General features: G+C 36.8%; 1 protein-coding gene across 6 annotated transcripts in view; it reads left to right on the forward strand.

Annotated features, from left to right (window-relative positions):
- Crispld1 (cysteine-rich secretory protein LCCL domain containing 1) overlaps positions 1 to 12,781 on the forward strand; it is a 40,207-nt gene that overhangs the window by 6,174 nt on the left and 21,252 nt on the right. For 5 of the 6 annotated variants that reach the window (XM_006495592.3, NM_001356551.1, XM_006495594.4 and 2 more), the window contains 2 exons: positions 12,152 to 12,270; positions 12,578 to 12,710. In XM_006495592.3, the coding sequence (XP_006495655.1) occupies positions 12,152 to 12,270; positions 12,578 to 12,710 (252 nt within the window). Of the gene's footprint in view, positions 1 to 12,151; positions 12,271 to 12,577; positions 12,711 to 12,781 lie in introns of those variants that run through there. The other variant, XM_011238410.2, reaches the window with a different exon arrangement.

The following is a 12,781-nucleotide window of genomic DNA, read 5'->3' on the forward strand; positions in this document are numbered from 1 at the left end:
GAATAGGCATAAAAGAAATTAAAATAATAAACAGGATAGCTTAATTTCTCAATAGTATTTTAATTTTTCTTTAATAGTATTGCTTAGATGATGCTTTCATCTGATGTTCCTATTCTCTTCACTAGACTTTCCATATCCAGGATTCCCTCAGTTTGCATTTATTAATTCTATTTCCACTTTCAGGTCTTGAACAGTTTTATTTATTTCCTTGACCTGTTTCATTGTATTTTTCTGTATATCTTTCAGGGATTTGTTTCCTCTTTAAAGACCTCTGTCTGTTTGACTGTATTTTCCTGTATTTCTTTAAGCAATTTATTCATTTTCTCCTTCACAGCCTCTATCATCCTTTTTTATTGGATATTTTATTTATTTACATTTCAAATGTTATCCCCCTTTCCAGCGTGCCCTCTGAAAAGCCCCCATCTCATCCCCCTTTACTGTGCTTCCATGAGGCTGCTTCCTCACACATCTACCCACTGCTGCCTCACTGCCCTAGCATTCCTCTACAAAATTGGTATCAGTTTCTACTTTCGATTACATATGAACGAAAAACATTATGCATCCTACAAACTTAGAAGGACTTTTGGAATGTTGTGAAAATTGGAAAATGCTGATTATATGGCATTCAATATAATGCCAGGAGATGGAGGCAGAATCCACACATTACCTCTTCCTTTCCCAGAAAGGGTAGCTAGTTGTTTCCTACCTGCTCTCACCTCTTCTTTCCAAACTAAAACTTGTCTCATATTTCCTCTATAAGGAATTTTCCTCTATAAGGAAGATAGAAACTGTAACATTATATGCTGGAATCAATTTCTTCCCAGGTCATCACATGTGCTATCATTTAAGCTCATTTTTGAAGTCGTATGGTTATGCTTTGCATGTGGCAAGTGACTATGTGTTCATTGGGAACTGTTTTTGTTAGGGAAAACTAGAGCTCAGTGCTGGATATGATATAGATATCCACATGAATTTATTAAACTGTGGTTAGAAAAGCAGCAGTAGGATTCATGGAACCAGTCTGCAGCTTAAAGCTATGGCTCATGAGCATTCAGCCAGGAAAGGCAGGAGGAGAGCAAAGATCTCCATAGATAGAGACATTTAAGACATGAGCTCTTGTTGGGCTGTTGGGCAGTGATGGAGCATGACTTTAATCCCAGCACTTGGATCTCTGTGAATTCCAGGCCAGCCAAGTCTATAGAGTGAGTTCCAGGAAATCCAAGGCTACATAGAGAAACACTGTCTCAAAACAAACAAACAACCAAACAAAAAACCAAAACCAAGCAAAACAACAATAACAAAAAGATGAGCTCTTAATACTGTTCGAAGACTAGAGCTGTGGATAAAGGGAAAGAACTACAAAGGAAATGGAGGGTTAGAAAGTGGCATGTGAGGGGTTATGATGGGTTGGGCTGAATACAAAATGGAGGAAAGATGAAAGTTAAGTCTTGCAAATGCTTCTTTAAAATATCAGAGCAAAAGAGTGTGCTATGATACTTGACAGCATGGGAACAACTGAATGATACGATGACCTAAGGCTAGTTCAATGAAGATTGGTTAGAAGAAATTAGCATGTTTTTTTGTTTCATTCTCTTTCCAGACCAGCATTTTGTATAGCCTGGTAGTAGTCACAGTGCTAAATCTTTTCAATCTAAAAGTTTCAACTTCAATTACAAACACATTACAAATTTAGTAACATTTATTAGAAAATACAATTTCTTTGCATATTCAGTTGTCTATATTGTGTACCTTCATGAGAAATTGAAGATATCCATTTATATAAATGTAATCACAGTTAAGAAAAATGTTACTTAATTAAGGACTAGTTTCTATTGTTTTGCAAATTTTGTTTCTTCACACACCTGTCTTAGGATTTTATATAATGAAAACACTCCACAGGACTTCTTTGGTACAGATATTATGTCAAGTCTACGTCAGGGGTTCTCAACTAATGTGACCCTTTAACACAGTTCCTCATGCTGTGGTGATACCCAGTCATAAAATTACCCTGTTGATACTTCATAACTGTAATTTCTCTACTGTTATGAATCGTAATGTAGATATCTGATATGCAGGATATCTGATATGTAGCAATATGAGACTCAAAGAGATTGCAACCCACAGGTTGAGAACTACTGACAAGGTTTCTGTCTATCTTTTGTCTTTAAAATTGTAAAAGCTATAATAATTCCTTAAAGAATTTATTTGCATCAGAAAGTTTAAAATTTGTTATATTCAGTAGATATTGGTTGTACATTCTTGCTGTACTAGAATGTCAGGAATGAATTAATGTTTGAAAACTCAACAGGTTCACAAACATAAGCTGAGTGAGGTGATAAAAATGACATGACAGAAAACTAACCTGACACTACCATTACTGCTTGGTAACACCTTTTAATTGCAACTGGTTTACAATGCTTCAGCTAATCACAGAAGCAGAGGCTATTGTGGCAGGCAGAAAAAAGACCATACACAAAATCTGTTACTCCAGAAAAGAGAGGAATAAGATTGGATGTTTACAGTTCAAAGAGACTGGATGTTCTCCAACTAGAGGAGTAAAAAAAGAAATGATATAGTTACATAAACATTGGCTAGAATCACTTTTTTCTCAAGTAAAAAGAACACTGGATTTTTGTTTTCTGAGTAAATGCAAAACTTAGTGTACAGCATGTTTTACTTAAAGTATTGTGAAATGTCATAAAATTACTCTGATTAAATGACCACATAATAGAAGACAGAATTAAGTTAGAAAGACATCACTGTGCTCTCTGGGAGATGCTTTGGACCACCATGAGACTGGTAATGATGGAGTGACACAGTTTCAGAATGTGTTTCATTGATATTGTCGACTCACTTCATATTGAAGGACAAAGGATAAGGAAGAATTTGAGGTTATGTTAAGTGTTGCCAGCTCTAGCCGGGTGGTGATGGCGCAAGCCTTTAATCCCAGCACTCGGGAGGCAGAGGCAGGTGGATTTCTGAGTTTAAGGCCAGCCTGGTCTACAAAGTGAGTCCCAGGACAGACAGGCCTACAGAGAAACCTGTCTCAAAAAACCTATAAAAAAAAAAAAAAGAGTTTCCAGCTCCTTGATGATTAGTTGAAGCATTTCCTGTGGCAGAATGAGAAACAGAGCAAAGTGAAGAGACTGAGTTTGAAGGATCACATCATCCTTAATTGAATTTAGTGTGTCCAGTGAAGAAAGAGGTGGGGTTTGAGATAATAATAATGGAAGGGTTGTAGATATTGTTAGGAGTTATCCTAGCTGAGCTGTAACTGCCTGAATCAAAGAGAAGATTGTTATGGACTGAAGATCGGATGCCTTAGATTGGCCCAAAGTGTGATATGTGTGTTTTAAATCAAAAGAAAAGGGAAACAAAGACACAGAGTGCAAAGACTCAGCAAGGTTGGAGGAGCAGATGACATAGCTTTCTTGTAAGGCAAGAGGAGAAATAACAAAAAGTTCAACAGTTTTAGTGTCATTAAAAAGCTCATAGGAGGATTTGTGTCCAGAAACCCTACTGCAGAGATAAGAAGAGTGAGGGCAGCAAGTGGTGACATCACCTTGACTCCCTGAGACAATCCTGGAGAAACCAGAGAAATGAGAGGGCAATAGTGAATAATATAAGAATGCTTTTACTTTTCAGTTTAGGAGAGAATGTATTAAGTTAATGAAGGACCTTACATAGGATGGATAAGGCATAGCCTCTACAATGTGATTTCATTCATTTTAGCAGAAAATCTGAGGCCACAAGTGTGGAAACTATTGGATTCAGTTGCTAAAGGAAAGAGATTACATTTGTGAGAATGCTTTTGGTTTCCTCAGTGAGCTGTAGAGCAAAGACCATCAACTGAGTCTGAGCCGATAAAAATGAAGAATCTGATGAGGGAACATTGTGAAACAGTGTCTGTGGCTCTATGCAAGGGATCTTGGTGGAATTGAGTGTAAGTGGAATTTCCATTACTGTAAGCTCTTGTTTCACAGTGTCCAGGGTTCAGAAGTCAGAGGACACCTGGAACAAGGAGGTGGCTTGGAACAGAGAATATGTACACACACACACACACACACACACACACACACACACACACACACACACACACACACATACACTGTCTGACTACCAGTGTCTTCTATCAATTAGATATAGCTAGAATCCAAGAGACAAATGAGATAAGGTAATATCTCACTTTGAGTTGAGCCATTTGAACACAGAACAGCAACAGGATCTGAGATAGCAGTGCAGAGATAAAAGGACTGCTTGCCAAATTTTCATCAGATGATCAAACAGAAATATTTGAAAGCCATTATATAAGTACCATATATGTGTGTGTGTGTATATGTATTTATATGTGTTGTGCACATATATGTTTATACATGCTAATACATATAAATCATAGTCCTTGCTTAGTATTATCATTTATATTTTAACTGTTCAGGGAAAATTATTTCTCAGTTGTTTTTAAAAGTCTCATAGAAAATATCCTGTTTACCAAACTGATTTTAATTCTTCCAACAAGTAAGGGAAACTAGGAGTATAGAATTTATGTATCTCTCACTGCCTGGAAAGATACGAATTTTTTACCTTTGTGGAAAAAAATTAATACAGACAGCATAGGATGTAAATAAATGCAATGTAAATATGTAAATAGCAGTATAGAGAATCAAAGAATACAATATAGCAGTTGTGTTGAAAGCATGTAGACTTGCATTTGTGTGTTGTGTGAACTCCAACGGGGGGGGGGCAGGGGTGGCCCGGGGGAAGAGTGGGGAGGAAAAGGGGCCTAAAGTTCGGCCAAAGTTCCTGTGCTCTGGGCAGGCCGACAGGCAGAGCTGCCTGCGCTTTCCACGCAGCCCTGGGTGACACTCCTGACCCACGTGGCGGTGTGGGGTGGGGTGGAGAAGGGGTAGCTCCTGACCAGGAACCCTGAGGTGACACTCTGTCACCCTGGGCTTATAAGAGAGAGGGATAAGAGAAGAAGTTCTCAACACTGGCAAGAGTGGCACAGTGGATCTAGATGGAGCAGAGACTTTCTATGGTTGAAGAGCTTTATTATAGAAGGCAGGGGGAGAGAGAGAGAGAGAGAGAGAGAGAGAGAGAGAGAGAGAGAGAGAGAGAGAGAGAGAGAGAGAGAGAGAGAGAGAGAAGGCTAGAAAGAAAGAAGAGAGGAGAGGAGAAGAGAAAGGGAAGAGGAGAGAGAAGTGAGAGGTAAAGTAACTAAGGAGTAAGAGAGCGAGGTGGGGGCTGAATAGCCCCTTTTATGGTCTTCACTGTTGCTAGGTAACTGGGGAGGAGTTGAGCCTGAAGGTCAGAAACTTGGGCCATTGCTTACATGACTACTGACCATGCTTCCCTTGTGGGGGCTGTGGGAGGTGGTACCTTAGGCAGGGGCCAGAGTTCCAGGAGCATGAGGGAACACCTACTGTGTCATGTAGGTGAATTACGACCATCAGGGTTCAGACCTCAGCTCGACTGGAAACCAGTCTGTAATTCCCCACAGTGTGTTTCTAATATCAGTCTTTGGTTTTAGTGGAAATTTTTGGGTAAATTGTGGTTTCAGTTGTTTTGTTTACATAAGTTATTTTTAAAACTAATTAATCAAAGGAGAAGTTTTTCATTTTTAATCATTTAAAATATAAAAGGCTGTTTCACACACAGTAAATAGAAACAATTAGCGTTTCCTTTACCTTTAAAAACCCAAGTTATTGCTATTTGTTACAGGTTGGTTGTGAAATGCCACCCCAAATCTCATCTGTTTTAACATTTGGCCATCAGTTAATGATGCTCCTCTGGGAGGTTAGAAGAGCTTTGTCACATGGAGGCCAGATGACAGAGAGAGGCCATTAAGGGACTTGATGGCCATGCTCACTTCAGGTTCCCATTTGGCTCACTCCTTTCTAGTTGCAGCCATGTAACAAGCTACTGCTTTCTGGTCACTCTGCTATATAGTCCAGCTATATAGTCCAGCTGCTCTACCATACCTTCCTATGGACTATGATTCTCAGAAACCTGATCCAAAATAAATATGTCCTTTTTGACATTGTTTCTGACAACTTCTTTGATCCCAGTGATGAGCAAAATAAATAATACAATATGTAAATAGATACTATAATTTATTGTGAGAATTTTTTGCATCATGCATTTTTCTAGATTTGACTTTCTAAAACTTGTTGGGATATAAATACGATTAATGAAATTCATTTCTAAAATTTACTGGGCTTATATATAATATACCTAATGAAGAAATTCATTGACAGAAATTGATCCCATATTCACTGATGAAGATGTAAAGGACCAACAAGTTATATTGTTATTTTTTGCCTGTTTAGTTTGTGTGTATAACATTTGTGATTGTATACACATATGTGTATATGTTTGTGTATATATCTGTATGTGTGTATGCCTCGGTGTGTCTGTGTGTGTGTGTGTGTGTGTGTGTGTGTGTGTGTGTGTGAGACTGTGTGCATGTGAAGGCTGGAGGTCAACACTGAGTGTCTTTATCACTAATCATTTTATTTTTGAGACAAAGTATCACTGTCCCTTGAACTCACAGATTCAACTAGAATGGCTGGCCAAACTATATCCCCATTCTATACTACTCCCATTTTAATAAAACATCAATACAAATAATAAAGGCATTGTTTGTAGTAATGTAATGAAGGCAATGTAGTCTTTGGTTTACCAGAAAGTCTATTAAAAGGTCATAGCCCTCACAAAAAGAATTCAAGTTTGCAGAGTTTTATTTTTGCGTAACACAGGTGCATTATGCCTACTCTACCACTTGCACCTAACTCACCCAAGTATGTTACTGCCTACTGTTGGGGATCTGGTGAGATGAGAAGCAGAGAGCAAGCACACTTGAACAATCATATCTCCTCTGAGGCAAATTATACATTAGGAGTTACAGAAATCTCACAAGACACACACAACAGGGTTCTGCTTTTAAAGTTCTCATTTGGGAATTAAGATTCAGGACAATGGCAACAAAGCAAGAAGAAAATATAACAACTAGTAAATTATGTGTTTAAACAGATTGAGAGGGTGATATGGAAAAGAATGTTGGAGTGAACACGCTTCGGAGAATCTCTTGTGTAATTTAGAAGAAAGAAGAACAAACAATCTTGTTGGAAAGAGACTAATACATTTAGCATCCAAGAAAGATGACTGTGCAAATGCGGGCCTTGTTGCTCTGTGTTCTTACTGGTCTTGGCTCCAGGTGTTGGACATGCCATAACTTCCATCCTGTACAACTGAGTCAAAATTTGCATTTTTGATAGGAAGTCCTTCAAAGTGTTGTAGTAGAAGCTGTAGAGGGCCAGCAATGAGGAAAGTTTGGGTATAAAGGTTTCAACCAAGAGACAAATAAGTACAAATTTTATAGACAAATAAAGGGATGGTGTCAGATTAGTGTCTGTTCTAGCCACTGAGGACAGGCTCATTAAAGTCTGTGATCATGATAATTCCTGGAAAAGCAGACTACTGATATGGTCTTTTGAGTTTGTCTGGATATTAAATTTCCACTTCAGAAATTAAACTCAATCAAAGAAACGGCATTGTTCTAAATGGCTACGTTGCTGCTTCCTGCATGATTGTGGAGGCTTCATTTGAAAGTAGATTTTAAGAGAAGCCCAACTCACATCTCTGTGGTTTCTAGGAAACCTTAATAAACATTCATTGCCTCAGGGTAATGCTGCTTTCTCTGCAGCCTCTTAGACTTCTGAATATCCCTGACCACTACAGAGTTCTTCAGAACAAGTGAGGCAGAGTAGTTACAACCTGAAGTCATCCCCAAATTGGAAGGAATGCATTACAGTCCTTTCCCATAGGTGGGTGTGTGTTATATATGTAGCTCAGAAATAACCATGCTTTCCTTCTGACATACCTCATGTGCCGATTTTATGAAGAAATGGTAATTTTAGTGTAGGCTGACTTCAAATTAGTGCTGTGTAAATAGTTCAGAGAAAGAAAAAAGCCTCTTAAGACATCTTGATTTGATTTACAAACCAAAAATCAAATAGAAATCTGTTAGAGTTCAACCTCCATTTAAATAGTATGGGTATGAGTTATTGGCAGTCTAAAGTCCAAAATATCCTGCATACTCAAATACATGTGTTCTAAAAGCTATGTTTACATGTCCCATGCTGTCTTTAGGCTTTCGTGATAATTCTTCCAGGACAGGTACATTTTTACTACTTTATTCTGGAAAGTTTAAAAAGTTTTACATCGTTGGTCTTCAACTAGACACTTAGAAATAATTAAATTTGACAAATGATCTCTTTAAAATTATTATTTATTAATATTTATTGAATACGGGTTAAAATTAAATTTACTTAAATGATTTTCTGTTGTAGTCTTTATAAATAGATTTACTATAAATCACAAATTATGGAGTCTGTTGACTTTCTTCTCTTGTTTTCAATGTACTAAGCAGAAAAAAAATAGTTTTTTTTTAAAGAAACTTTCTTTTTCTGAGATTACAATATAATTAGATTATTTTACCCTTCAGTTCCCCATCTCTAAGTGTTCCTGCAATCCCCTCTTTGCTCCTTTTCAAATTCATACCTCTGTTTTGATTAATTGTTGTTATATTATATCTGTATATCTGTACATACATGTGCACAAATGAATGCATGTTACTCCTTAAGACAACTTTCTGAGTTACCTTGTATTTTTCTGACACATTTTATAAATAAGTAAGGTTAGCCAAACAGGTATGAGCATGCTTTAAATTTTATTTCACTTTCTGTGTAACAGATATAAACACTGTTTTGGAAAACACAACGTTGTGAGTTTAGAAGCAGTTGTATCTCCTTCTCAAAAGTTCCAGTTTCTATGGAAAAACCTCAGAGGCCAAAGTACATAGTCAAGTGCAAAGCAAGAAGAAGCTGGCCTTCAGTAGAGTCTCCAGGCCTTTTCCGTAGGTTTAGCTGGGTGGTCCCTGGGAGTGGGTGGTGGGGGTGAGGCTTTCATTTATTACTGGACCTAAGCCACCATCACCTGAGGTACTCTCCCCGTTCTCAAGCATGGGCCAAGAAATCTCACAGCTGCTGATCCCTCTGTGTGGTCTCTCTCCACAGTGTCCTTCCCGCCAATTTTCCCCTGTGGTTGGCTGTATAATGTGTTGGCTCAAGTTAGTCAAGATGTATCTGAAAAGAGAACCAAATAGAAGCTCTGTTTCATAACCTAGCCCCAGAATTCTCAGAGCCTTATTGCATTTTTAGCAGTAAGTCACTGCAGCTCTGATGTGTAAGATGAGTATTTAAAAATCACCACGATAAACTAGGAAAGGGGATAACATTTGAAATGTAAATAAAGAAAATACTTAATTAAAAAAAGAAAAAGAAAGAAAGAGTTCTCTGGGTTGAAAAGACCATTTAAGCAATAATAGAGCTCAGACTCAGCAGAACTGATGCCCTCCGTTTGATTTTGAAAGGAAATTCAGTACAATGTACATGCATGCTTTATGAAGTGAAAATAAATCAGTATCATTTCCTAAAAAAAAAAAATCAACATGATAGTCTCTGGGTAGTTTAATTTTTAGCCATATTGTGGTTCCCTTCTTGTTTCTGGATATCCCTTAGAATGAGGTTGGCCTACTGGAAAACTTATGGATTAGTGTGGTTTTGCAATGTGACTAAAAGCACTGTGGGAAAAGCTGCAATCATGTGTTTCAAGATGGGCAACAACCTTTTTTGTTGTTGTTGTTGTTTCTTTAGGATACTTTACTTTCAGGTGACTATCGGGAAATCTGATTATTTTTCTAATTTTCTGGATGCAAAAGGAATACAACATTTTTCTCATTCTCTGGGATTTCATTCAAATTCATATATCTTGAGTAAATTTTTGTTGAAGAGATAACAGTCACTTTAATGATATTTTGTATAATAAATTAAAATATGTAATTTAACTTAAACAAATAATGAAATTAATTAATAGCATACATATAGCAGCAAATAAAGTTCTTACCAGAATAATATTTATTGGTAACCTACACTTATGGTGTCTATGGTAATTAGGAATATTTGATATTAATGCAAAATAAAATAAAGTTATTAGTTATAATCAACAATTGTATACCACTCATTAATTTTTAGCTGAATGTAGAGATGTTTCAGTACTTTGATAAATAATAAAGGTATACTATAACAAGAATATAGAAACAATGTAAACTTTTACTTTTTTATAGTGAAAATATTTTCCATATTTCATATTCACAACTGAAAAGAAGAAATTCTTATTATGAAAAATTATAGGAATGATCAAGAAAGAATTCCATACCTATATGTGTTTGTAAATGTATGTGCATGTGTATGTATATATAATCTGAGTGCATGCTTGTTCATGTGGAAATGTACCTGTGTGTGTGCGTGTGAGCACATCTGAGTATGTGTGTATGTATAAGTTTTTGTGTGTGTATGTGTGTGTATGTGTGTGTGTGTGTGTGTGTGTGTAGGAAGGCTGAGTCTCTTTCATGAGATCTTTCAGCTTGTTGTTATATTAGCGTTCTTTCAGTTTATAAAATCAAGGAGAGAAAACACGTTTGCTTGGCCCCCACTCTTACCTTTCCTTCCTACTCCACCATCTCAGCCATAAACTATCTGGAAAGTCAATTTCCGTGACTTTGCTTTTCACTTGCTTTCTAACCTCTCTGGCCAATTTCTACATCACTGACCTGGAATTGCTCTTACTCATCCATGACTACTCAGCTAGTCCATCTACTCTTGAAATCTCTTTGTTCTCACTAGAGTTGAATTTGCCAATAGTTTTTCTTTAGTCTTTATGATGTATTTTTCTTGGCTTAAAAAGAATACTATCTCATTGTTTTTCTACTCCCAAATTTTAATAATCCTAGACTTCTTTTTCATTACTCTCACTGTTCTATATCATTTTTCTGAAGTTATTTATCTCTGCATAGTTAATCAAAATTTTATATCCTCAGAACATAATTTTTACTTAGAACTGCTTTTGCATGTTCTTATAGTCTATTGACATGCATATCACTATCCTCTTAGTATGCACATTGCAACATTCTGCAGTTCCACCAAACAAATACACAGGCACATGCTTCTTAATTCTCTTATCCCCTTGTGGCAACTGCATTAATCCATCATTTCCTCTTTTTGACAGCTTAAAATAAGTCATCCATAATTATTTACCTATCTATGTGTTATTTTGTCCTGTTTGCTCTTCTACAGCTCCATCCCTTAAACTGTTCAAATGTTCCAATCCTGGGACTGTTTTCCTGTTCTCTTATCATGTGGAGTCCTGTTCTGAAAGTGCCAATGTACTCATTTATATATGGTTTTGTCATTTTAATATTAGGACTCATGCCCAGCCCATGTTTTGAACTGGTAAAAACTTGAATACTAATTTCATAACTTGTAAATTTTCACTAAGTTATCAACTTGTATTTTGATTTTTAAAATTAGTTTTAAATGAGCCAGTGAATTCTCATTGAATTTTGTAAATAAGAATAGTGTATACTTTATTGTAGTCAGAATCAATATTTATTCATATATATAACATGTTCTTATTTGTCCCTGAATCCATATAATGAGCACAAGAAGGAGTAAAACAACTGCCTCCGAGCAACCCATACTCTTTTAGGAAAAGTAGCTATGCAACTAAACTTCTCCATGCTTGGTAATAGTGCCAAACAAAGAATGTATCAAAGTTTTGAGAGCATCATAAAGGGTGGAGCTTCCTTTGAACGGGTTGGAGAGATAACACAGAGACCATGTTAGATAATGCTGGATAGAAAGCCAAAGATAGATTCCTGGCTGTCAAATCACCAAAGGATGCTTAAACCATGATCAAATCCTGAAGAAATTACAGGCTCTATAAAAAAAAAAACCTTGCCCTAGATACCTATGGGATTTTATTGGCTACATTAAGGGAGAAGAGTCAGGTAAATTAATTTCTTATCACTCTAGCAATTAAAAAAAATTAGTCACATTAGAAGAGAAACAGATATAGTCAGGGAAGGTAAGTAGAAATCTGGTGGAGAAAAAATTCTCGGTGATAAATGAGGGAAAACCAGGTGAATGTATTCACGTAAGAAAGAAAGGAGAAAACAAGAACCCATGATGTGAATTTGAAGAAATGTCCAAGGCAAACACTGTATCTTGTGTTTTATTTCTGTTTACCCTTGTAGACATGGGATGTGGAGCTGGAAAGATCTGCAGAATCCTGGGCTGAAATGTGTTTGTGGGAACATGGCCCCGCGAGCCTGCTGCCCTCCATTGGACAGAATTTGGGGGCACACTGGGGAAGGTAGTAGAAAGCACAGCTTTTTATTTCTGGAAACAAAAATGTCATGAATGAAATGTTCATCACTGGCAGTTTCCTAATGCTTGTGACCTAGGATTAAAAGAGCAGACCACAAAAAAAAAGAAAACTCAGATATCCTACCAAAAGATTCACCAATTCCCTAGCCTGTTTTTGTATCATTTGTATATTTAAGACTTGTAGCTTACACAGATTTAACTTTCTATCAATCCTTGTCAATCAATCTATGTTGGTTTCATATGTTTTTTCCACACTCTTCTTGTTACTTGTGATTTTTTTTTCCTCCTAACAGATACCGACCCCCAACCTTTCATGTACAAGCATGGTATGATGAAGTGAGAGACTTTAGCTACCCATATGAAAATGAGTGTGACCCTTACTGTCCTTTCAGATGTTCTGGCCCTGTTTGTACACACTACACTCAGGTATGCTTTGTGTGAGCTATAGTTGGTTCCTCCAAATTCACCTACAGTAACTACCAGAGAACATACAAATA

The sequence above is a fragment of the Mus musculus genome, chromosome 1 (assembly GCF_000001635.26).
Source record: "Mus musculus strain C57BL/6J chromosome 1, GRCm38.p6 C57BL/6J".
Taxonomy (NCBI): Eukaryota; Metazoa; Chordata; class Mammalia; order Rodentia; family Muridae; genus Mus; species Mus musculus.